The sequence below is a fragment of the Chlamydotis macqueenii genome, chromosome 21 (genome assembly GCF_036417535.1).
Source record: "Chlamydotis macqueenii isolate bChlMac1 chromosome 21, bChlMac1.mat, whole genome shotgun sequence".
In the NCBI taxonomy this organism is placed as follows: domain Eukaryota; kingdom Metazoa; phylum Chordata; class Aves; order Otidiformes; family Otididae; genus Chlamydotis; species Chlamydotis macqueenii.
In genome coordinates this window covers 4,773,432-4,799,932 of record NC_141576.1, presented here as the reverse complement: position 1 = coordinate 4,799,932, position 26,501 = coordinate 4,773,432, and the positions used below count along the sequence as shown (strand labels likewise).

At 46.7% G+C, this 26,501-nt stretch overlaps 1 protein-coding gene across 1 annotated transcript; it reads left to right on the top strand.

Annotated features, from left to right (window-relative positions):
• Positions 1-5,956: 5,956 nt before the first annotated feature.
• Positions 5,957-21,009, top strand: ENO1 (enolase 1). Its single transcript, XM_086764500.1, has 12 exons — positions 5,957-6,016; positions 11,139-11,232; positions 12,581-12,676; positions 15,264-15,322; positions 16,209-16,278; positions 16,475-16,608; positions 16,726-16,948; positions 18,512-18,709; positions 18,952-19,153; positions 19,535-19,643; positions 20,082-20,140; positions 20,533-21,009. The coding sequence occupies exons 2-12, from the start codon at positions 11,148-11,150 to the stop codon at positions 20,600-20,602; spliced, it is 1,305 nt and encodes a 434-aa protein (XP_086620626.1). The 5' UTR covers positions 5,957-6,016; positions 11,139-11,147; the 3' UTR covers positions 20,603-21,009.
• Positions 21,010-26,501: the final 5,492 nt, after the last annotated feature.

Genomic DNA, 26,501 nt, shown 5'->3' with positions numbered 1-26,501 from the left:
ATTATGCACTCATTAAGAAAACAAATGAGTTGTTATTGATTTACTCATACTGGTTTTTTCACATTTCCATTCTAAAAAAAACCCTAAATATCAAATACAATTTCTTAATGGCTAATCAATTCCTAGCTTTCTTTTGCCTTCATAGCAGAATATATTTCAAGGTGAGAAGGAAAGACCTACTCAGCAAGGAGTCTCCAACACCCAGACTTGCACACTGGCCTCTATAAAGGGGATTGCTTCGTGGTTTCGTCATGGTTTGAGTGAGCAGCTATGGCCTTCGGATGCACAATTCCTGGCAGTTCACATCCAGCTGGTTTAAAAGCTTTCAGTCTCACCGTATCAGACCATTAGTTGCTGGGAAATGTACTCTTTGCTATTAGCACCCTGATTTGTGCATTGGTTCACTTCCAAATTACCCTTCACCATCACCTGGAAATTGATGTGGTAGTTTTATATGCAGGTTAGCATTTACAGTAGTTAAAAAGTAGTATATATTTTTTTCCTATTCCGGCCATCTTATCTGCTTCTTTTTTGTTGCCATGGTTGTTGTGCAGTAATGCTCCTTTTTAAATACAATATGCTCATGTATTCTGCCTAACACAGTTCTCGTATACTCGTGTAGGCTGCCGATTGCTACACTATTCACAGCCTCACACAAACCTGCGTCCCTCGTATCACTCTTCAAAAATAGCCAGTTAGTTTAATGTCATCCACATCTTCAGCATCCCTTAAACCCCCTTTAGTACTGAATAAACTCTGAGCTCCCATTTAATAGAAAATCAGACATAAAATTCTCTGGCCAACGTCTGTAAGCTCCCTGTCCTGTCCTCGCTGGCTTGCAAACTGGGGACAGTAATTTCCACAGAAAATTCCAATCCCAAACCTACCAAAGCCAGCTGGAGTTGGAGAAAATCAGAAATCAGACTGTCAGGTGAGATAGCCGCTGAGGTCCCTGCAGCTGTGTGGGGTTTGTCACTCTGACAGCAGATCCTCACTGGCAACTTTTAGTTTAATTTTTGTGTTGTAATTGCGAGTTTTCTATATGAGGACCTGAAAAAAACCTAATTCAGATGAGATCCTCCCCTTACAGACCCCAGTCATTGTACTGAAGTTACTTTCAACCGGCTATTAAATGCAGGAACTGGTGGCTTTTAAACCGTTTTCAGGACACTGACCAGTCCATCTCTAAAATCCTGGGAGAAGGTAGGAGAATTAAGAGAAGCAGTAGAACTTACAAGCATTAAGAAAGACATCAGGTCTGTCATCTCAAGTAATTTAATTATTCATGTGCCTAAAACTTGTGGTGTTTAATCGCAGAGTTAAGCTGTAAGACAAAAGCGTGCTAGAAAAGGGGGATGAGAAGCAAGAGAGAAGGAGGCAAAGTCAGAGAAGGTTTTGAATTCCTGGAAGAAAACATCTTAAATAGTCATCCAATCATTCTAATAGATACCCAGAAACAGCGTTAGTCAGACTCTGCCGTTACCTTTCCAATGAACGTTCCTTTAAAATACCACTTCTTCAACGTAGAGAAGAAATCTGAGCAACAGTGCTGACTTCTGCACCCGATCGCCTTCCTCCGGAGATCTCACCTCGGCTGCGGTGACGTAGTAACGCAGTTAGAAAGCCTCATTCGTAAGGCCACTGAGATGCAGGGCTGCTTTTCAAAAAGAAACCTACCAAAATGCAAACAGGCCGGCACTTGCAGAACTGTCGGATTAGAGTAGGTGAGGGTGGTGCGTACACGGCGACCCGGACGCATGTTCTGCAGGTGTTTCGTGAGGCACTGGGGAGAAAGAGAAGAATTTGAGTATGCAGGAAGTGCGTTCAAGGTGCTACGAAAGCTCACGCCCTGGAACGCGCCCTACACTGCATAATGGTTATTAAGCATATTAGTGCACTGGCAAACAAGTCCTGGTCTGTGGTGGTTCTGCTCCCTACCTTGGCATCCTCAGCGCTTTGAACCAGTGACTTCACCCTCTGCACAGCTCTGAACTCTCCTGCCCAGCCACTTTGAACAGGGAAGGAAAAGGCTGGCCTAGTCAGCTTCTCTGCTCATGAGCATGTTACAAGCAATCAAAAACCTTAGATATATTACACTTAAAATTTTACCATGGCCTGTAAAGCAGAAGGAATGACTAGGCCTTGCAATGGAAGGAGATTTTGATCTCGAGAATTGTTTGCCATTTCTGAGCGGTGGATGCCTGTAAGCCAGATCTTTGTCGGTGTTTTTTTCTCCATCTGCTCCATCAGCATGTTATACCAACGTGTGAGGGAACTTGCCTGGGCTGTCAAGTTGGATTACTAGCTACAATGGATTTCTGTTTCCTGAAACTCTCAGTTCCCAGTGTCCACCCCATCAGCCATGCATCCCCCTCCCAAGCCACGAAAGAAATACATTATTTTAAAAGAGTGCGTTGAGTATTTGATTACCTGGTAACAAGCCTGGATATCTCATAGTCTTAGGGATGCTCAACTTTTTCTTTAAAGAAAAAGAAAAATCAGGCAGGATACATGACTGAGCAGCGGCATTTTAAAAATCAGCTCTGACTTTTATTTTAATATGTACGGTAACACGCAATTTTAAATCTGCTGATCCAGGAAAAACTATACCAACACCTGAACAGTGCCAGACTTCTGATCATGGATGCCTGATCAATGCTGCCTCTAGCTACTCCTGTGCCAGTGTCTTCAGCTGCGCCCTTTCTCGCCAACACACGATTCAGTGGAGCGGACGCGGCTCTTGGCACGCCGTCTGTGGCCAGGACTGCGAGTGAGTCCTGCCTGCCGGGGACAGGACCGTGCGAGTAGAGGGGGATGCATGTTCTCAGCACACAGCTTGTTGCTCACACTGCAGCGGAGGAGATTTGCTTGCTTTGCGCTGCTTTTGTGGTCACAAGGAAAGAAAAGCCTAGGCAAGGGCCAAGGGGGAGAGTTTAGGCTGGTCTTGTACTGCCAGTCCTCTCTCCCAGCTTTGGTTCGGTTGAACGGCAACATAGAGCTGCAAGAGGCTCAGCTTTCCAGGTCAGAGGGTTTGCTTTACACTCCACTTCTGCCTGCCACCAAGCTAACTGTGACCTTTCATAATATGTCTTCTATTCCTAAAGAGCACCCTGCCGTACTTCACCATCAGTCTTTTGCTCAGCTATTAAAATGCCGAATTTCCCTCAGCCTTACTCTTCTGCTCCATCTTTTCCAGCTCATTATAAGACTCAGCACCTCTACGTGATTTTCCACGCACAGCAATTAAGGGATTTTTAAAAAGTGCAAAGATGGTGGAGCATCTCAAATGCAGCAGTTATCCAGCATAAAAAATCCAGTTCTGTGATTCCAGCATCTGATCAGGCAGGAGCGTGTTTGTGCGGGGAATGCTCCCCTCTCATGCCTTTGCACTAGGAAGAGTAAGGCTCCAGGACAAGTCAGGAACTGCTGCCAAGGTCACAGTTGTACAGGGTATAAGAGGCAGTTTTGGGGAGGCTGGTACTGCAAAGAATCATTTACCTACAAAGTGACAGTTTAATCCCAAGGGCTTTTGGTGGCCAATATTGCTCCGTCTCAGCTGTGCGCAACCCAGAAGCATTTCAAGTTGATTCATGGCTGTGCAGCTGCACGGATCTGCACCCCCAGCAAGGCAGAAAAAGCACAAAAACCAGCATGCAGTGCCGCTCGGGGCACACGGGTCATATTGCACTGTCACGAACCAGCTTGGGTTTCACCCAGCGTCTCTTTGCTAGGAGCTTAAGAGTCACGCAGGGTGGCCTCGTGGGGTACTGTGTCAGCACGGCACGCCTAGGGAAGGCGGTCAGTTCAACAGATTTCCTCCGCTTTTTATTAGACTTAAAGCTTGTCTCGAGGGGATGTTCTCAGGAAGGAAAGAAAAACGTGCCCAGAAGAAATGATCAGGCATAGTCAGGCTGGAAGGGCGAGGCTGCTCTGGAGCAAGCACAAACATAACTTTGCAAGCAAGAAAATGGCTTTGTATGGTGCAGTCAGGATGAACTGGGCACTGACAGACCCCTGGAGCCCCTAAACCCCAACTCCAGGCTTGGGGAACTTCACAGGTGTGATGTTATGTACCTGAAACACTGCAGAGCCAGGCCCCCACCAGTCTGAACGCAGGCTGTGGAGCGTCACGTGAAACGGGAGGAAGCAAACCCTGGGGAAGTGGGAGTCCCCATGGGATTACACGGATGGGTCTGGGCTCCGCCGTGTCCCAGCAAGGCAAAGCGCCGGTCCCTGCTCAGGACTTCACAAGCTCACGGCTGGGGATGGTGCTCTGATCATGTCCAGGAGTAAGGGCTAAGGGCATGGGGAGGTGAGAAGGGACAAGACCGCGCCTTTCCCAGGTCAGCCTTTGGCATGTTCAAATGTTTCAACCTTGCAATGGGATTCCCCTCATTGCAGACTCCCTTCTGTGTGACTATCCCTCAGTTAAAGAATCCTAGAAGAAAAACAGGCTTATGAGAAGCGTGGGCACAGCTGTTCTCCATACTAAACCCACAGAGACCTCGTATTACAACTGCAACTCATCTAACATAACCAAAGCAGAACATTCCCCGGGAGCCACAGCACCAGCGAGAGCCCGGAGGAAGGGTGGCAGCCAGGGCTGAGGGGGCAGGAGTCACGCCCCCGCCCCAGCACCACACATCCCCACGGTCCAACGCGCCAGCACCGAGGAGACGGAGTGGGGCCTTTTGGGGAGTTCGATAAGTAAGTCCAGGAAGCAAGAGGATCCCTCCGCAGTGCCGCAGCTGGGAATAGGTCATGCGAGTGGTCATGCTCTTATGAAACACCATGACACTGCTGAGTCGACAGAAAGTTGAGTATTACTTTCCACAGATGGAGGTTTTCCTGATCACAGAGCACCTGGTTCATTCAGTGGTGCATGGTTCATCCTTCACCATAATGCAGCAGACAAAATAATTACCAGTGAATAATTTGATGGTTTTTTTCAACACCCGTGGAGGGACTGGACCTTTTCAGGAGCGTGAGTCACTTCATTTTGGCAAAGGTTTTATTCTGTGGCCTGGTGTTGAGTTCTGTTCCGCTCTATTATATTTTGGTGACAGCACAAGCATGTGTCTTGGGGCATCCCTTGTGCAGATCACGGCCAAACACTTGAAAAAGTTTTTGTTCCTGTTGGCACCCCGGTGTCTGAGGTGTCAGCAGCGACGGAGTGAGCGCCCTTTCTCCACCCCAGGAAGTGTAACCGCTATTCACTTCGAAATCAAAGCAAAAATTCCTTGTGTTTGTAATTAGCTTTTTCCTACAGTACAGTTAAAACCCCTCTCTCTTCCCAGCCTTCCCCTTGCCAGCGCGCGGCCTTCTCGCCGGCGCCAGTCGCTGTTTCTGCGCCTGACCGAAATCACGGCCGTGCCTCTCCTCAGAGCAGGGACGGGACTCCGGCGACACCGCAGCGCCGAGGGGAACCACACGCTCGTCCACTCTTTGCAAAAAAAAATCAAGGCCCACCTTCCAATTTTAGCCACAACAAAGACGTCGAATGCCCCCTCTCTCTCCCCAGCCGTGCGCGTGGGTTCGTCTACCCACGCAATGCGTGCGCAGGCGCACAAAGGAACCCTTTGCTTTGTACGGGCCTGCCAGCAGAAAAAGCGCTGTGGATGTTACTGGTTCACGGAGAAAAACCTCCTCAGCGTGGCCCCGGCTCCCCGCTCGGCCGCCTGCACACGCGTGGGCCCGCCCGTCCCCCTGCACACGCGTGGGCTCCGCCCCCCGCCGGCGCTGGGATTTTCCAGAGCCGGCCGGGCAGCCGCGGCACGTAGCGCACGCACACGAGCCCGCCTCTGGCGCGAGGCGCAGGTAGCCAATGGGAGAGCGGCGAGGGGAGGGGACGGCCAATGGAAGACGGGAGAGGGGAGGAGAGGACCAATGGGGAGCGGGAGGAGGGCGGCTCATCTGCATGGGGTGGGCTATAGCCTGGCGGCCGCGCAAGCGCTCTGTCCCAGTCGGTGGTGAGGCGGCCAGCGGGGCGGTTGCGATCGGGGCTGCTGCGGCCAAGGTGAGTGCGGCGGCGGGGGCCTTTCGGCCTCGTGGTCTCAGCCACCCAGCCCCTCCGCGGGGCGAGAGGTCCCGCTGGCGCTGCGGTTTCCCCTCTTCCGGGCAGCAGCTCCAGAGCCCTTCCCGCCGCCCCCGTGAGATGGGGCCGGGCCGGCGCTGCCTGCGGGCCGGGCCGGGCCTAGGCGGGCTGCGAGGGGGTGCTGGCGGCTGCGGGGCTGCTTCCCGCAGTGCTTCCCCGTCGTTCCCGCCGCACGGAGCGGCGGGGGCGAGGGGCTGGAGCGGTGTGCGCCGGCCATAGCCCCGCCAGCGTGCGCGGGGTGGCGGGAGGGGGGCGTTAAAATATTCTGGGGGATGCGGTGGGTCAAGGCTGCTTTCAAAGGCAGGGTTTAATCTCTCTTTCTCTTAATCATTAACAGTTGCTCTCGGATTGTGTGTCGTGATTTGGACCTTCCCCTCTTTAGTGGCAGCGGATGTCCTTCGGCTTCGCATCTCAAATATTTAATATTTGATGTCCACACTCAAGTCTGTGTGCCTTAGGTTTCCCAGTGGGGTTAATTATCTCAAGGCAGCATTTCTGGGGAGCAGCACCTGACAATTTGGTGTGAATTTGTGAATGTTAAGGTGTAGGGGGAAAAAAAATGCCTCTTAACCAGCCTGCCTCGTGCAGGGTTGCAGGAGAGGATCTTGGTCTTTCTCCTGTTCCGTTACTTGACTGCTGAGTCACAGGGCAGGGCTATGACTTTCTGAGCCTGGCAGGAAGTAGTGAAGTTTGTCATCCAAACCCACAGACGAAGGCAGTGCAGTTTCAGGCCTCCATCTTATTAAACAACTAGAAGAGAAAGTAGTTCAACGTGTCTGTGACTTATTCCCTGCCAGGCATTATTTAAAACACATTGCATCGTGTAGAGCATAGAGGTCAATTAGCACCACGTGGAACAGAAAGGAGTAGAACGGGAGGGTGCCCTTGTGGGCCTACCTTTGTTCAGTTTTTAGGAGTGCTTCAGCAGTTGAGTTGATATGTTAGGGTCTGGTACAGTGAGGTCAAAGGTCTAATGAGCAGTAAGCTTTTTTTCCAGAGTGGAGATAGCTTGAGAGCTGCAGTCCTACAAGACCTTTAAGTGGCGTGTAAGACTTGCAGTGATAACTGTGTGGCAGGTCTGTAATAAGACACTAACTGGGGTAGTTCTTTCTATGGCCAAATTTAGTGTTGTTTTTTAGTCTCCATTCAGATGCTTGCAGTGCTCAGTCTTAACCCTGTTTTGACTTAAGAGAAATGTGACCGCAAAATAGCTCACAAGTACAGCTCTTGGTGATAAACTCAGCTGTAAGCAAAATCTCTGGGAATAAGTTGGAGTCCTCGGCATGGGTGTTGGAGTACTGCGTTCTTTGTGCCAAGCACAGGATCAGATTGGGAATAAGTAGTGATTTCTTGGACTTCAGTTGATAGTAAAGCTAGTACTCAGAACTGGCAGTGGTGTGTTGGGCTATAACTCGGCCTTCAAATGCGTAAATAACGTGTGTGCTCCTGGGAAGGCCAGGAGAGCTGGTGTGCGTCTCCTGAAGGGAGACACTGACCTTGCTGTAGGATCGTAGTACGAAAAAAAGGTTTAAGGCAATGCATTAAATACCACTCTGGTATTTGCATGTGTTTGGCTAGCTCCATCACGAAGTACAAAGGTCTGGAGCAGGCAGTGCTGCTGATGAGCTCTCTTGCTTCATTTTGTATTTCCACAGACCTGTGCAGTGGGCTGACTCTCACTTTATAATGAGACTGAATTGATTGAGGCAGATTGTGTAATGCTTAGCTTGTGATGAGCTCAAGAGCATCAGATTTTTACGCAGGAATAGCTCAGTGGGAAAACTGTTTCTTGAACACAGAAGTGAGGCTCATTGCAAAAGGAGCCAAAAAAAAAGCAACGTGAGGAATTTCAGGAATGGTGCAGTGCTGTGAAATGCCTTTTCTAAAGAAAAGGGAGGAGCTGCTGGAGAGGTCGTTTGTCAAGGACACTTGAGTAATGTCAGACCTGACATTTCTCGGTGGCAGCTCTTGCAATGCGTGTTCCTGAAGTGCTGCCGCTGTTGTGAAGGCGAGCAGACACTTCTTGTGTTGCACTAAGACATCCTGAGAGCTGACTGTGCTTTCAGACAATAAGGCGTGTAATGTTTTGTTGCAAAGCTGTGGTTCTGAAAATGAAAGTGAGTGCTGCAAGCACTTCTCAGATAAATAGGGGTTCTTCCCATTAGCCATTGCTCAGTGTGCACACAGGAAGATAAGCCTTAGCGTGGGTGGGACTGATAACTGGAGAGTTGCAGGGATTTATTTCTAGTATATATATTTACTGATTAAAGCTAAGTAGTGGCAGCGTGAAGGCCAGCTTGAAATAAGTTGTCTTGCTTATTAGATTAGTCATATAATGTGTCGGTGTGTGGATCTAACTGTAAAGCAGGCAACATGTAAAATCTTTGAACTGCTGTATACAATATGCTGCTTAGAGATCAGACAACTGGAGGGATTCTTTGAAGCCAAGGGGACAATCCATATGGCTGCCCATGTTTTGAACATGGGGAGAGAAAAATCTGCTGTGGAGGAAGAATGAGTGTATGATTTTAACTCCACCTGTGCACACACACACTCTGTACAAGCAGCAGTGTTTTAGGCCCTGTTTTCTTAACTTCGCAGTAACTGCAGAGAAATTCATGACCATGTCTGTAAACAGGGTTACCACCCACACTGGCTTGCCAGAAAGCCAGCTTCCAGAGAGTTCTTCTGAGGCTGAGCTTTCTCCGCAGATGAGCTGGGTTTGGTGCCAGTCAGTGGTTTAACAGGCATTTGTATGACTTGATTTTTAAAATGTAGCTGAGCTTACATAAGGCATTCCTTACTGCAGTTTTCTTAAGGAAAAGTGTATAGATAAGTGAGAAGGGGGGAAGAAGGAAGTATTCAAAAGGTTGTGGTGATTTTTTTATTCCTTTGAAGAGGAAGAACTCTTCCTGTAAATACTCAAGACAGGGTGTAACTATTAATGCAAGTTCTTAATTACGGCTGTGACTGTTTCTATTTCAAGATAAGTTATATGTGGCTCTGAACAGCTGCTGTCCATACTAAGAACTGTTGCACTTTAGTCTCTTATCAAAAAGAATTCTAACTAGCAGCAGAGATTTCCTATATTAGAATTGCTTGGCTGCTCTTCTCTGGTGACGTGATATTCCCTTAGATCTTTCTGTGCACAAGGCTTTTGGTTCTAGGCTGTTCTTCCCACCTCGGCTGAGCTTTCTGTCCTCTCAATGTGACTCTCTCACCAAGTATAAGAAGTTTCCCAGTTGAAATAGTGTGAGGGGATGTTTTTGAACTGTTCTCATGACTGTAGGTGTTGCTTCAGGATAGAAATGTCAGGCTGATGCTAGCAGCAGCTGCTGCATGCTGAGAGGAGTGCAAGGCTCGTGAGGTCCCTGAGGAGGGTGTCTGAGGGGGTTTCTGTGCCCCTGGCACCCCTGGGCTGTGTGGGAGAGGGACCGGGGGGGCAGGTCTTGTGGGAGGTGAGTGAGAGTTGGCTGGTGCAGGTGTGCCTGGGGCCAGTTCAAGCTGCTGGAAGCTGCACACAACCAGTCTCTTGGAAGTGCTAGCAACCAGGGCATGGAAACAGGGAGTGGTGTCTGCGGGGAGTGGCATCAGCAGTTTGCCTGGCAGCTCTGGTGGGAAGGGCATGCTGGTGACTGGGCTGCTGTCTGCTCTGCTCACCTGCTTGGGCTGCAACCTGCCAGTCACCCCAACTCCGCTGGTGGCTGTGCAAGCCTACCCGGAAGCTTTAGGCCTCCAGGGGATTAGAAGGATGACACCTTTAAAAAGAATTGCCACTTTCTTAGTGGACTTTTTTCCTGAGAACTATAAGGAGCCTGTGACTTGCTGAAATTAAGTTGTGTTCACCTGCTGCTGCTGCAAGGCTGTGGCTGAAACTCAAACAGAAGCACTACAGCTTGCCTGTGCTGATGTCTCTACGCTAACAATCCTCCCAAGGACTGGAATAGCTGTCCAGACCTTAGGTTGCATGGAGCTTCAATATCTGGAAGTCCCCATGGTATATGAAGGCAGTGGTGGATGTCGTAGTTGCAAGTGCAACCATGGAAAAATTCCATGAACAAGTAGCTACCTTACAGGAGATGATCAACAGACAGTGCAGTAGATGTGAGCAGGAGAAGGGTGGGTGATATTGTGCACTGTCCCAGGCTGAGCGACAGCCCTGCTGTAATGCCGTGCAGGGGGCAGGTAAGCATGACTTCAGTCGAACTAATGCAAGTAACTCATGAGATGAAGCATGAGGTGACTGCCTGGCTGTGTAGCTGGTAGCCGTACTCAGGACTTTGGCTTTTATGATTGTGGATCAACCTTTGAGAAGCTGGATCTTTGGGGAGCTGACAGGATCTGACCAAATGGGGCAAGAGTATTTTTGCCAACAAGCTGGGTAGACTTATAAGGAGAGCTTTAAACTGGACTTGGAAGGGGGAAGGGATAGTTTTGCATAACAAAGAAGAGTCAGGGGCTGCTAATATATTAGGAACCAACAGGGAAATGGTTGTGAAATGCCTTAAAGGATTTCAGGCCTGTTATGAAAAGTTGACAGGGTCGGTAGCCCAACTGAAGTGTATCTGTAGCAGCGCATGCAGCATGGGTAACAGGAGGAGGTGGAAGCCCCTGTGCATCTGCAAAGCTGTGATCTAATTGCTATCACTAAAACTTGGGATGAATCACATGACTGGAGTGCTGCAACTGATGACTGTTCAGGAGGGGCAGGCAAGGAAGGAGAGGCGTGGGAGTGTTAAAAAAGACTGACTGAACAGAGCTATGTTTGAAGAATATTGATGAGCAGGTTAAAACTGAAAGAGGCTAGATTTAGTTTGGATATAAGGAAGAAGTTTTTAGTGCTGAGACACTGGAAGAGGTTGCCCAGGGAAGTTGTGGATGCCCCATCTTTGGAATTGTTGAAACTCAGGTTGGATGGTGTTCCAAGTGATGTGGTCTAGTGGAAGATGTTCCTGCTCGTAAGAGGGGCATTGAACTAGATAATCTTGGAAGATCCCTTCCAGCGCAGAGTATTCTATGATTAATGCTGAACTCTTCTTTTCAGGTGTTAAAGATGTCCATCCTCAAGATCCATGCCCGTGAAATCTTTGACTCTCGTGGGAATCCCACTGTTGAGGTAGACCTCTATACCAACAAAGGTGAGAACTTAGCTGTAGATGTTTTCCTTTCTTGTATCTGATAGAACCTAAGAGGCAGTTAAAAGTATACGAACTGTCCTGTTCTAGCAGTGGAATTGTTCTTACTCTTTCCTCCCTGCATACAACGTATTGCTGGTTTTATGGGAATTCCTGGAAGAATCTCTGCCTCATTCTATTGGGATGTATTTGCTGAGCTCAAAGTGTTGGCCTGAGCAGCAGTGAAGGGCTTCTTGAAGTGGCCTGCTTCTTGCAGTCTAGATTGTGCAAGTGTTAATGCAAATTTGCCTTCCTCCCCTTGCCTGGAGGGTAAACTGGGATAGCACTTGCAAACTCTGGGTTAACAAGACCAAGACCTTGGTTCCTTTCCTTAAGCAGCTGCTAATGGTCTTAATTTTCAGTATTCCCCAAACTCTGTATGACTGCACTTGAAGTTTAATTCTTGATTTGTCTGGCAGTCACTTTGTGTAATGAAACAGTCTTCTGCTTCAGAGTTGAATCTTGGGTAATGGTTTCTTTGTGCAAGTACTCAGGCGTGACTAAACAACTTGTCTAATTGGGTTTTCACATATAACATCTTATACTTTTAATTATTGTAGGGCTTTCCCTTGGTTTGCTAGTTGTTCATCCCACATCTGATAGGATCTGACAAAGGCATTGTGCAAACACATACCAGTGTGGTTTGGTGGACTGAGCAAACACAATAGCTGTAATACACTAACTAAATAGCTGATCTTTCTGCCTCAAGAGATTAATGAAGTCATTTAATGAGATTGCCCCTACTAAGCTCTTTGCTGTAGTGGGATAAGGGAAAGGCTGGAGGCTGAAGCTGGCATCTTGAACCACAGGCAGACTTCCTGTACCAATTCACTGTAAGTTCAGCATCCTTAGCTGGAAGAATGGGCTGTCTGGGTGGCTGTGCTGTTGTCAGAAGAGCTCAGAATTCATATTAAGAAAAGAGGCCTCCTAATTATCCCTTTTCTGCTATATCTTAGAAGAATTTAAGAGCTTGTCTGCCAGACTAAGCTCAAAAGTAGATTGGGTGACTAAAGCTACCTTTTTGGGAGGGGAGTGGATGACTTTCCTGACTTAAGCACTTGAAATGCACAGCGGAAGAGAATGAGTGAGTGAACTTGCTGTTGATCAGTATGAGGGAGACACTAATGAATTGATGATACTGTAAAGAGCAGACAGCTCTCTCGGGATCAGTAGAAGTGAGCAGACGTGGTTTAGAGATTACCTCTCCCATCTCCAGGGATGGAAGTATGTGGTAGGTTGGGATGGTGTATGGGTGGAGAGTGTTTTGAGGGCTTGAATGCGCTAAGACTGTTCTCTTTTCTGTTGTGAACAGGTCTGTTCAGAGCTGCTGTTCCCAGTGGTGCCTCAACTGGAATCTATGAAGCTCTGGAGCTTCGTGACAATGACAAGACACGCTACATGGGGAAAGGTAAACCTGAATTTTGGTACCCAGCTTGACCATTACAGCAGCTGTGTTGCTGCATATATTTATGCCAGATTGTAGCAGAGGATACGTGGACTCCTTTACTGCCATCCATGTTCTGTACAAGGCGTGGCAATTAGGCAAAAGCAATGGAGACTAACAGTAAGATGCTAGCAGTACATACCCCACATAGAGCATGTGACTGGGGCAGAGGTAAAGCACAGACGGCTGGATTTTCCAGAGGACAATGTGGAGAGTGACTCTGCCTCCAGCAGTGCAGCTACGTAGCGGTGGTGATCACTGTACTGCTGTGGGTGGGTACATGGGGCTCAGGCATCCAGCTAGGTGATAATGTCTCTAGTACAGTGTGCCCAAATGTACTTCGTTACACCACTCCTGTTGCCCTGCATGTTGGTGCATGTCAGAGAACAGAGTGCTTTAGTAGTGTGCTGTAAGAGCATCTAAACTACCTGCTCCGAAAGGCTTGGTGGTACTGCAGCTAGTCACAAGATCTCGACATTGACCAAATCTTCAAAGAGCCGTTAAATATATCTGCTCTGGCACTGGAGACTCCTTGGATCCAGCATGTTAAATCCTAAACCTGAGGCTTATGTCAGCTGCAGACCACAGCTAATGTGCAGCTTTACACTGGTAGTCATGGAAGACGCTTTTGTTTCAGAATGCATAATAGCTGAAGCCACTTTAGCTTTTTGTCTGTCATTATAGGTGGCTAGGATACTTAAGCTTGTGTTAGTGGCATAATATTTTAGTTGTCTTGGAACTGATTGCATGTTCTGAAAAGAAACTAAACATACCAAACACCAGATTAGCTTGAGAGCAAGTATGGGGGAAAATTAGTAGCTGCATACAAGATACCATTACCTAATAAACATCCTAATAGTAATTCTTATGGTTACTTAGAGCTGGGACAGTCAGAATTCCTTTTTAGCTTGCTGCTGTAAAAGCGTTGGTGATGCCTTCCAAAGGTATGCAATCAACTGAACTTTTGGCTGTGACAGAGAATTACTTGTCTTCAGACTCTTCCACCAGTCAGGTGAAAGGAAGCTGAAATATGTTGTGTCTATTGAGAAAGAGCAGTTACAGGGGGTAACTACTGAATGGAACCTGGAGAGCCTTGTCTAAAAAGATCTGTGGCGGTTATTACTGAAACACAGAATGAACTCCTAGATGACTGAATATCCTGAAGAGCTTATGCTATTTACTTAGGGCACCCTTCCTTGAGAAGAGTAACTATGTGCTTACCTCAGCATGCTAAATGTGTTTGTGCTTAGACCTGTTAAATTTGATCCTACAGGCAGTTCTTGATGGGACTTAACTGGACAGTAGTCTGAGGTTCCACAACAGGCTGAAGGTTTTTGTCAGCTGGGGAATAATAGGAGTTATGAAAAAATCACCAAGTGTGATGAGTTGCAGATAGCTGTTAGGCCTTTTGCAATATAAATCTGCAGACTGAGACCATTTAAAAGGCAATTAATGTGGTTCAGGGTGTGCTTCATTAGCATTCACTCGTTCTGAAGCTTAGCTCTTTGGAAATCTTTAAACACTATGCAGGGATGACAGTATTCCTTGGGCTAATATTGGTAGCTGACTAATGATGGTCTCTGCTTATGGGGAAGAAGCAAGTTCACACTGGAACTGCTGGCTTACGTGATGCTGGGTCCACGTAGGTTAAAAGGATGGTGCTGTGCTCACTCTATATTCCCTGTGTGAAGCAAGAGCAGACAACTTCTGTGCCTGCATCCACGTACCGAGGCAGTGTACTTCAGCGTTGTATCAGGTGTTCAGCGTGCGCTAAGGTTATGCTTTAGCAGTGTTACAAAATGGTAGCAGATAGTGAAATGCCTGAGCTGCTGCATGCTGAACTTTGGTGGAAATCTTTTTATTTCCCCATGCTCATCCATTCAGTGAATGGATAGGAATAGCCTATCCTAAAAACTTAAGTGCTGTCATTCAGCCACTTGAGATTTGGGTCCCCAGTGGTGTTTGCAGTAGTAAGGAAACCAGGGTGGAAGGACCAAACACAGCCTCACTGGCTGATGCACACTTTTCCTCTGCCCTTTGAACCCTTTTCTTTCTAGTCCGCTGCTCAGTATCAGACTCTTGCTGATTTGTAGGTCTGATTACCTGTTTGTGTCCTTTTCTTTTTCTTGCATGACTAGCTTTGGTTTTGGCTGTGGGTCTTCATGTCTTGCCTTGATTCTCTTGTCCATTTCGCTTCTGTCAGGTGTATCCAGAGCTGTTAAATATGTTAACGAGTTCCTGGCGACAGCATTGTGTACACAGGTAATGGATGTGCTTTCAGTGCAACCTTGTCACTTGGATGAATTTCTCCAGTGCATGGTCTTGCAAACTAACATTGCAGCAGGCATTCCTAGATGATGCTGACTTCATGCAACTTCCATTCGATCGAGATGACCTCTAAAAGTGTTAGATTTGGCTGTTAGCTCAGGTTGGATTGGGGTTTGAGTAGCATTAGGTGGTATTCTTGAGATTTTTTTGTTACTGAGATCACCTACTAATGCCTGCACAGCCAGTGTGGTTGACCAGTGTCCCATTTGCTTGTTCCTTCCAGGTGTTTCAAAAGCTGTTGAGCACGTCAATAAAACAATTGCGCCTGCACTGATTAGCAAGGTAGGAGCAATCTGTCTTCTGCTAACATCAGCTAATGCCAGTCCGATGTGTCTGAATGATGGGTTGTTTCTAGAGACAGTTACGGGAGTGGTATTATGTGGAGGGGTGTTAGCCTGTGTACCGGAGTGCATGTGAACAAACTGATCTACAGCAATTGCTTCACTTAATGATTGCATATCTAACACTTAATCAAAACAACCTCTAGCAGCCTAGTGTTGTAGTGTGCAGAAATACTCAAGCACCTGGGAACTTCAGTGGTGTGCAGTTAAGAAACAAGTCTTTTATGTTTAAAAGAGTGACTGAATGATGGGGAGGGACTGGATTTTATCCAAGCTGGATAATTTGGAAGGGAATCTGAGGGGATCTTGGTGAAGTCTTCCTGAATGAGATTCCTGTGCACTTCATCAACCCTAAGCCCTAGCTAGAAAGGATGGTTCAAAACTAAGTGGTAATGCATAAAGTGATTGCACATTCTTAGCGACAGTTCCAGTTATGTATGAAGTTACAAATGGGTGTATGTTGTGAGCAAGCTGCTCGTCTCTGAGCTTGCACCAGAGGGGCAGGAGGCATAAACTGGAACTTTCTCCTATGCTATGCCAAGCAGCTAGCAGTGTAAATATCAGGAAGTCAAGGGACATGACAGCCTTAGGGCTCTGAATGTGAAGAACAAAACAGGCCTTTGATGTGTCCACATCTGTCAGCCTCTGCTGGAATCGACTGGAAGATGCTGCTGTGTGATAATGATGAGAACTGGTCTCTTACACTGTTGGTAGTTGCCCTTAAGCAAGTCTGGGTGCCTGCCAGGGAAAGAAAAATGCAGTGGGCAGGTGAGAGTTTGTATAGCCGTGTTTGTGTCAAGCAGTGCTTTGCTTGCTTCTCTCTGCAGAATGTCAGTGTTGTGGAGCAAGAGAAGATTGACAAACTGATGCTGGAAATGGATGGATCGGAGAACAAATGTAAGTGGGCTTTGTGTTGCGGTGAGGTGTGAAAAGGCAAAGATGGGTTTATAGAATTCTAGCTTAGCTTGTCAGTGACAACGGGCGGTGCGTGGCATATACTGTTTACTTCCATAACCAAGACCATGGTGCTGGTGTTGCTGAGTCTCTCTATGAAGATCTAACACTTCTGTAAACAATTTCTTCCCTATTTCAGCTAAATTTGGTGCCAATGCCATCTTGGGTGTATCTCTGGCTGTATGCAAAGCTGGTGCTGCTGAGAAGGGTGTCCCCTTGTACCGTCACATTGCTGACCTTGCTGGAAATGCACAAGTCATTCTTCCAGTTCCTGTAAGTCTCTTGATACAGCTAGCTAAAGACTTGATGCGAAATGTCTCTTAACATAAATGCTGTTATCAGTTTGCCCTGAAACCTTCTAACTCGGCTTTTCTTTCTGGTTACTCCAAGGCTTTCAATGTGATCAATGGTGGCTCCCATGCTGGCAATAAGCTGGCTATGCAGGAGTTCATGATTCTCCCTGTGGGTGCTGAGAGTTTCAAGGAGGCAATGCGCATTGGTGCAGAGGTCTATCACAATCTAAAGAACGTAATCAAGGAGAAGTATGGCAAGGATGCAACCAACGTGGGTGACGAGGGTGGCTTTGCCCCTAACATCCTGGAAAATAAAGAAGGTAAGAATGAGTTAAGTGTGGGACGAGGTGTAACTGATAGCCAGAGAATTAAGACCATAGCTGTCCAGTATGAGTGGAAAGCAAGATCAGTAGGTGGCAGGACTTGCTGCTGTTTCTTCATGCTGTTTCTTATCCCGACAAACTTTCCAGGGTGCTGTACTGCTGTGGTCCAGTGTAGGACCACAGAGTTAATCCCTCGGACATCAGTTCATGCAGCTTGACAGGATGGCTTTGACTTCAGCCCCTTGTTACTGTTTAATTCCTGTAGCAGCTCAAGGCAATCTTAACCCCTTCCAGTTCAAAAGTGATATGGGAATGTCTGCATGCATTGCAAGGTTCCCAGAACTCTGTAGTCAAAACTAAGTGGAGTTGTTTTTCTGCCGACAAAGGAGGAAAACAGTTTGGACTGTGCCTGGTAATGTGTGGGAGTGCCTGAAGGCTTGCCTGGGAAGTTGAAGCTTTTGCTGCTTCTGCAGCCAAACAGTTCTGTTCAGAAACCTGTGGGGGAAGGAGGCAGTTTGTCTTGTAGGAACTGGTATTTCACTTCCCACAAAAACTGAACTGGAAGAGCTGCTTTTCTGCCTCTTGCAGAAATGGAGCTGCTATTAAGCCAGTAGAATACTAGAACTCTAAGCTACTTGTTACTTTAAAGCTCTTAGTTACATTACTGGTGAAAGTGGCCTCTGAACTGCATTACCTGACACCGAAGGTACTGACCCAGCACCAGAAATCGGGGTGTTTGAATCCCACAGTCACGTGCAGCTCCTTCTAGGTCTGTACCTTAGTGGGCATCAGTGAAGATGACCTTGAATGAGTATTACAGTCCAAGGAATTTGTGTTGCTCGCAGCAGCTGCTTTCTTTAAGAAAAAAAAACAAAACAACAAACAAACAAATAAAAAAAAAGACGAACCCAAAAGCACTTGATCTAAGCTTCCTACTGTAAATAGCCTCTCTGTCCCAGTTGCTTGGCTTTGAGTCGAGGTGATTGGGAGACCCTTACTGGTTGTGACCATACTGAATTTCCTTGCTTGGACTCTGCCGTACAGGGTTGCATAGTAGGTAGTATCCAAAGACTCCTGCTGAAGTTAATTTCCTCTTCTGCATATAAATGTGCAAGTGGAGAACAGGTAGACACAAAGAGGATGCGCTGCGCAGAGGCAGGCTGTGTGTCACGTTTCCCGTCAGGGTTTGGACACGTACTGCTTTCATGGTCAACACCTGATCTAGAGCTAAAAGGGATTAAAGTGCAGTCACTGCTTCCTGCCCACATGCATGAAGCTGAAAGAGGATGTAGTATCATCTAGTATTAAGCTTTCTGGGCTGACATGCAGTCCTGCCTGAAGAGATTATGAATCCCATAATGGTGTCTCAAGGGTATTACAAGCTAAAAGCAGTATTAAAGGAATATCTTGTTCCAGTCAGTTCAGAACTGGGAGAGTTTAAGAACCTTTTCTATGCAGCCTTTGGGCTTTTTCTGTAAGGGGTAATGGAGATTCTTTGCTAAGTGAATATTTTTGAGTTAAGATGATTGGCAGGAACTCAAATATCTTACTGTGTTTCAGCTCTGGAGTTGCTCAAGACTGCTATCGGCAAGGCTGGCTACACTGACAAGGTTGTCATTGGCATGGACGTGGCTGCCTCAGAGTTCTACCGTGATGGAAAGTATGACCTGGACTTCAAATCCCCTGATGATCCCAGCAGATACATTTCTCCTGATCAGCTGGCTGACCTGTACAAGGGCTTTGTCAAGAACTACCCCGGTAAGTTGTTTGTCAACAAGCAGCACGGTAGTGGTGGTGAACAGGAGTTGATTGCTGAAGGAAGGAGTTAGGATGCAGCCTCCCTTAGAAGAAGGATCAAGGGCAGAACAAACAGCCTTTTAGGAGTTGTAAGAATGCTCTTTGAGATGGGTAGGACTTGGCTGCAGCACTTAGGTACCACTGCTTTCAAACAAGACCTTTCAGAGTGGCATTGTCTTAAAGATCCTTGTATCCTTCTACAGTGGTGTCCATCGAAGACCCGTTTGACCAGGATGACTGGCCTGCCTGGAAGAAGTTCACTGGCAGCGTGAACATCCAAGTGGTTGGTGATGATCTCACTGTGACCAATCCAAAGCGTATTGCCAAGGCTGTGGAGGAGAAAGCCTGCAACTGCCTCCTTCTTAAGGTCAACCAGATCGGCTCTGTGACAGAGTCCCTGCAAGCGTAAGTTCTCCCCTCTTGGCCATGCCAGGGAGGGGGGTTGTCTGAGGGAGATGAAAATACAGACTGGAGCTAGTGGAGTAGAAATTTGTTGATTGGGTATCTGTGAAAGAATAATTGTTAACTAATAGAGAATATTGACAAATAAACCTGTGCCTTTGTGGTCTTGAAGTCCACATAGGTACAAGTCCACTGGGTCTAAGCATGTGTGAAAGCAGCTCTGTATCACTGTGTTTTCACGTGATCCTAACCGTAACGTGTATCAAAGGGCAGCTCTGTCTTGCTGAAGTGGGGAATGCCTGTTGGCAGCACCACTAGTGACTAGAGAGAAGGCTGCTAAGCAAAGGGGGATGGTGTGGGACTTGATCTGTTTATCTATTCCAGCTGCAAGCTCGCCCAGTCCAATGGCTGGGGCGTGATGGTGAGTCATCGCTCTGGAGAAACAGAAGATACCTTCATTGCTGATCTGGTAGTTGGTCTCTGCACTGGTCAGGTTGGTATCTGTACTGCTGTAGTTTGCTGTTGTTTGATGTATTACGGTGATGAAGCTTTGCCACAGAGTAGTTGGAGTCTATTCTGACTTAAGGCATGCAGATTTGCAGCTTCTGTATACTGGAAGCTGATTTGTCTAATGGGAGCGTGACAAGGGAACGTATGATCTTGTGTAAATTCAACTTTAACCACCAATTAAAAAAAAAAACCAACAAACTTCTATGGGTGTGTTGGGATTTGCTGATACTGAAGCTGTTAGCAAATCTTTATTGCTCCCAAGCCCAGTCGTGTTTTGAGTATACAGATATTTAGAGCCTGATGCTGAAATAAAGCTTGTGATTATGCTTACTACTCTAAACAGAAAAGAACAGTTTTGTGTTGGCTTCTGTGGCCTTATTTCTGCTGTAGTTCTTCACTAACTTTCTGATTTCCCTTTCAGATCAAAACTGGTGCCCCTTGCCGATCTGAGCGTCTAGCCAAGTACAACCAGCTGCTGAGGTGAGACTCTTGAGGGATGGAGAAGGGTTGAGGGTCAAGCTTCAAATAGAGTGGATGCTCTAGTAGTGGATTCAGGGCACAGCTTGGTCTTCATCTCAAACACTGCAGCTTAAGGACAGAAACTGACACTATGAGACATGGTCCTTCTGTCTGCATGATGCTGTTGCCTTGGGCAAGTGTTGAAAATGTTTGGGTGAAGTTATGAGATGGATGATACTGACCAGTGCAGTTAAATGTGTAACTGAAGTTGCTTGATGGGAACTGGCTTGTGACACTGGTAGTATCTTCAGTACCAGGTAGATCAGATGATTTGGTACAGGGCCAGCAGCTGTGCTGGTGCAGGAGTTCTACACTGTTTGCTCACACCCACTGCTCTCTTCCCTTCCCATCAGAATTGAAGAGGAGCTTGGCAGCAAGGCCCGTTTTGCTGGAAGGAGCTTCAGGAACCCTCGTGTCAACTAAGCTCTGTGGATCAGTCAACCCTGGTTCTGGTTTAACGCACTAGTCATCTACTTAGATCACAGTTACTTATATTAGAAAGATAAAGGCAGCTGAAGGAAAAAACAGTTTGCAGGTCCTCTTACCCCCTAGACGGTTCCTTCATCTAGTGTTTTCGCCAACTCTGACCTGTTACTTGTGATGCTCTACTGCTTTTGTAGAACAGTCCCTGTGAGGGGGTTCTGTGTATTAAACACCCTCTGGGGCCATGACCTTGTGAGTCTGGGCATAAACACTTCAATTCCTTTCTCTGCCTGTCTGGTTTTCAATGTTTGGAGCTGTGTGACTTGCAGCACAGCGAGAGGTACCTGCAAACAGAAATAGTAGTGTTTTTACATGTGATAAATAAAAGCATCAAACAACTTAACAAAGTGTGGCTTTGACTTACTCTGGGGGAGACTGAGGAGCAGGGATACCTGCCTCTGCGTAATCATGTCATGTTTTAAAGCTGTCTTGCAGGGAGCGAGAGTTGGACTGCTCTCACTGTGGCTGTGGGGTGGACTTAAGTTGCTTTGTAACAAATAGATAAAGAATTAGCTGAATGTCTGTGCCTGCTATCAAGAGGTGGCCTTCAAGGGTATGTTTAGTCATTTGGAAGGGGGACTAAGAATAGATTTCTAACCCCTAGGTCAACTGAGACCCTGCGGGGGAGAAGAAAAAAAGCTCAGAGGTCTTCCTTCATTTATCAGAGATGAGGGGTATCCTGACAAGTGCTGTGGTTAACCTTTATCATGGACTGTTGCAGGTGTCTGCTTGGCAGTCTTGTCACAGTATTACTGAAAAACATCGGTGATAGCCTTGGCTTTTAGCAGGAGGCTGGCACAGTGTTAACCGTGTTGAGAGTGAATTTGTAACCTCCATCTCGATCTGTTGCTGCTAGGAGGAGGTGTAGTTTGACAGGATGCGAGTTGCGGAACAGTACTGTTCCAGAACCTTTGTGCTTGGAAGAGAAAAAAGGAAAAGCTACACCTGGAATCAGTGATTCTAGGTGATGGTGATATGTTTTGTAGATATTTTTAGTGTCATGTGGTACAAGGAACCCTGGTATAAGTGGGATGCTTTATTCAATGAAAATCAAAACCCTAGTCAATGTTAACTGCTGCATTTGTTTTATCTTGGTTAGTAGCACTCTAATATAAGGTGTAACTGAAAGTTGATCTGATAGCTGCACTTTAATTTTTACCCTGTTAGTATTTAGGTACCATCTTTTACATGAGGAAAGAAAGGACTTCAGGGGCTTTCCGGCTGTGTAAGAACAGATGGCCATAAACAAAAGGCTGATGAGCAAATATTTGTCTCCAAAACTCTCTTGTTACAGGTTGCAGCTCTGCTGGTTTGGCTGCCAAGGGAAGGCAGGGAGAGAGACTGCGAAGCATATGGCTCATCCTCAGTTGATGCTTATGTTCCTGTAGATGAGGAGGAAGAATTCCTTTTTCCTGGGGTTTGGCAAGAGGCTGTTCAGTGGCTCTGGCACCGTTGCTGTTCTGTGCTCTGTGTAGTCATTGTCAGAGCAGTGGCACCAGAATGGGGGAGTGGGCAGCAGAGCTGTAATGTTGGTCCCTTACCAGGTAGGAAAAAAACAAATTATTGCACAACTGAGCGAGTGGTTGTTCAAGCCAGTGCTTATTGCTTAGGATTTTTTTCCAGAATGGCAGATATGTAAGGAAAAGATTAATTTCTGCTTGACTTCAATGACTATTCTATGGGTCTTTCAAGCCCAGAAAAATACCTGGGGCTGGAAATGTTTGTTCTCTGTGAGGAGCACAGCAGTGCCCCGCTGTGGGCATTGTATGTGTTGCAGTGTGTTGGGTTTGAAGTCAATTTTCTCTTTCACGGTTTTAAATTGGTAAGATGGAGATGGCACACTTAAAGCCAGTGATGCTTCAGGGTACACAGAATTTACTTTAAACCCTGGATCTTAAAGAACATCTTCAGTTCTAGTTTGGAAAAAAAAACACAGACTTTATTTCAAAAGCTGCTGTTAGGAAGTAGAGCTGTAAAATGCTCGGAGGTAAAGCCTGTGTTACATCCCTAAACAACCCTGTACAACAGTGCTCTGCTGTCAGAAGATGGGATATGAGGCTGCTCGGTGAGGAGTAAAGCCAGAATAGAGATGTTTGAGAGATGCTAGGTCTGCTTAGCACTGGTGTGAGTAACAGCTGTGAAAGGATTTTGCACAGAAGGGACTATTTAAGGGAAAAAGCCTGGCTGCCTTTGTCTATTGATCAATGTTAGGGTTTTTTTAACTATAGTTAATTTTTTAAACTATTTTTAAGCTTGTCTATTTATCACTGCATTTTTTTTAGCTAGACAGACTCATCATTTGTTGGCATTTTCTAAATACCTTGTCTTGTGTAAGGACTGGAGAAGCTGCAATGCCAAGAATGCTCAGCACCCCTTACGTGAGAAAGGAGTTTGAGTAGCAAGAACGTTGGACCTGGGATGAGGGTGTGTTTGGACCCGGGTCTGTTTGGCAGTGTCCAAATAAGCATGGACCAGCATCTATTGGCAGTAAGGTGAGTTCACAGCTGCAGTTGAGGCTTCCCCAGGCCCCACAGCTGGTTCAGCAGATGAAGTCTGAAAGCAGATGCAGGCACAGTTAGCTACTGAAACAAACCTCTCTGCTAAGGCAGTCAGGACAATGACAACATCCCTTTCTTTGGCAACTTTTTTCCTTCTGAGATTTATCTCCTCTGTCAAGCCCTTCTTAAGAAGAGCTTTGCTATAAATACCAAATTTACCAGGCCAAGCTCAGTGCGAGGTAAATACCTCCTCTCACGCACTTTGTGTAAGGTGTGGTCTAAGCTGGTTGAGCTCCATGCAGGTTAGAAACCTGGTGCACTTCACACATAGCTGATCTCTGAATTAGACCTGTTAAATGAATAAACCAGCTAATTGCACATAAATCCTATCAAGGGATTTTTTTTTTCCCTTCTGTCAAAGAGGCAAGCTTGTAATATATGCGAAATGGTTTAGGAAGGTTTTTTAGAGGAACTGTGTTAGGAAGCAAGAGCATGGCTGTTTCTCACCTGGTACTTCAGAAAGGGAAGTCCAAATTTTGAACCCACCCTACCTGGGCATCTGCATTTACACCTGGTGATTTGCTTTTAATAAGCATGAGGAAGCAAAAATAGCTGGGGAATCAGGTCACTGGTTGCAGTAAATAGACAAAACAGTAAATGGCCGATGAATGACGGGCTCCTGGGCTGCTGTACTTGCGTACAGCTACACAAACCTGGGGGAAGAAGTAAGCTGGTGCACGGAGCTGGAATCCCCTCTTCAGATGAATGGTTTGGTCCCAGCTCTGACAAAAGAGCTTTCTACTTCTGCTGTTCTCCTGGTTAACAAGGCTGCAAAAGAAGCCCAGGTGTTAATTATAGTGCACAGTTTGTTGCCATCAGTGCATGATGGAGAACTGTTCTAGGTACAATTACCAGATGTGCTATATTTAAAAAAAAATCAGGAAATTGCATGCAAAATGGCAGGGCTAGAAGAACATTGCTTGGGCTGTCAAGTCAAAAGCTAAAGTCAGATGCTGTTGAACTATATGCTCCTTCCTCCACCAGTAAAGCAATCCCACAATGTCAGATGCTGTGCTCCTGCCCCATCAATGCAGAGCTTTCCAGTTAAAATCTCAGAGTATTTGGGCCAGATGAGCAAGGTGCTTCCAGCTGCAGAGGATTTCAGGCTCTATCTAATGAGGCTGGAGCATTGAAAGGAGTTACTTGAAAAGGAAGAAAAGAGACCAGAATGGGTGAGTGCTGAAATGCAGGACTGTAGATAAGAGTTTAAGGTGTGTTAGAGAAAAGTGAATGATAGCCAACACCGTGTGTGTGTGTTCGGGGTGAGGGGAGTAAGTGAATAGGGGAGATCTGATTGCTGAAAATCAAGACCCAAACCTGCAGTGCCAGAGAGGGCGAGAGATGTGTCTGCTCCTTAATCAGGGCTTGGATCCTGCTGCATAGCTCCTCACCTTTCTGTGCTGTCCCCATGGAGCTTCTGCTCGAAAGGCTGTGCTTTATAACAGAGTGCAAATGTAGCACAGCCAGTGTCTTTATTACTGTAATAATTTGCAGGGATGGCACTCTTTGGAGCAGGAGGAGGCATCAGCTTAGCAAACATGAACTGGGAGGCTATTCTGAGAATAGCAGGCAGCCTTGAAAGTGGATCTGAAGAAAGAAGCAGGCAGAAGAGATGACTGATGAGCAGAGAGGAGAGGCAGGTGGCACTTTCGGGAGCTATTCAGGTAATAGGATATATAATGGAGTGATGCAAAGGACTGGAGTGGGAAAGATCTCCCATCACCCACTGGCTCTGTTTCTAGGTTTGTAGAGGTAGCTTTTCTGCTTCATATCTCAGCCTGCTGTTAGTATTCACTTTGTAGTATCTTGGCTTCCAGGTCCCATACAAGTCCTGTCTGAAAGAGTTTGTTGTGGACACAAAGGAATGTTGCTATCCCTCTATGATCAATGAGAAACCAAATAATTCACTATTTGGCTTTCTTGCTAGGCATTAGCCCATGGTATGGAGTTAGCACATGATCCATAACTGAAGCTGTGGGTGCAAGGTGTGTTTTCCAATCCTTTGGTTATTTTGAACCACTCATAAAGCCTGCTTGCTTATTTTCTACTATTGTGGGTATCAAAACTGGACTCTATCTTCCAGCAGCAGCAGCAGTGGTGTCAAACATAGCGGCACGGTGACCTTCCTCGTTCCCGGTGGTTCTGTTGGAAGCTCTGTGAGATCACCCACCTGGTGAGGACAGCTCTGTCCCTCAGTGGGGAGACCTGACCCTACACGTGTCCGTAACACGATGCTGGTTGGGGTGATGATCTGAATTGCTCAGTGTCCATGTTTCATCCTGTTCACCATTTTTCCTCAATTTCTGTCATTCAAAAATGTTAGAAATAGTAACTTTGGTTGATTTTTAAAAAGAAATGAAACTACAATTTAACAGTTCCTTGCAGGAAGTCAGTGAAATCGTGAGACTTGCCGGGTAGGAGATTTTACTGCCTCTAATGAGGGTAAGAACACTTTTACACCCAATGCTTTTTTCCCCTCCTGCTTGCTTATCCCAGCCATGCCTGAGGGGCCACTTCCAAGCATCCTGTGCACAAAGAAGTCCCTGTGTTATAATTTGCAGCGGGATCATCCTGGTGGAGCTGGTGCCATGCACTACTCGCCCGGGGCTGCTGTGCCTTCTCATGTCCCCACATTTCCCTGTCTTTGGAGAGAGAGAGAGAGAGATGCTGTGGGAGTGATCCACCTTTCTTTGAATGAAATTAATTGTCTGCAGTGCTTCGTCAGCAGCCACTGGCTCATTCACAGATATGAAGGCTTGTGCAAACAGCCTCGCACGCTGCTGGGGGCTTGTCAGGTAATGGCTGAGGGGAAAAGCCCCACAACAGCACACAGGACCTGTAAAAGCAGATGAAGGGAGTGCAGCTGCTATGTTTTCCCCCCTGGAACGAGGATATTTGGCTTTGCTGCTGCTGTGCAGACTGCACGGAGACATGAGAGTGGATGGTGGATGCAGAGAGGCTCTGTGCTGGGCAGGCAGCCAGCCCCGCCTGCCCTGCAGCAGCATCTCAGGCTATGGCCTCACGCTCCCTTTCACAGCAGGATTTGAAGAACTGTGCCAGGCACCAGCTTAGTCCCACTGCTCTCTTGGAACGCTTTTATTACTGCTCTCATTGTATTGCTGGGTGAAATTATTTGCTTGTAGATATGAACTGTGGGTGGGTGTGAGAAGAAAATGCGAGAACCCTGCTCCTCTCTGAACTTGTGGGAACACAGCCTCTCCCTGCACCCAGCTGTTGGGGTTACCACGATTGTGCTCAAGCTCTCCCAGTTTGGTCATTTC

Coding starts and splice junctions, on each gene's coding strand:
- ENO1 (XM_086764500.1), top strand. CDS start 11,148: ATGTCCATCCTCAAGATCCATGCCCGTGAAATCTTTGACTCTCGTGGG. Junction 11,233..12,580: donor AGACCTCTATACCAACAAAG/GTGAGAACTTAG, acceptor TGTTGTGAACAG/GTCTGTTCAGAGCTGCTGTT. Junction 16,949..18,511: donor CATCCTGGAAAATAAAGAAG/GTAAGAATGAGT, acceptor ACTGTGTTTCAG/CTCTGGAGTTGCTCAAGACT.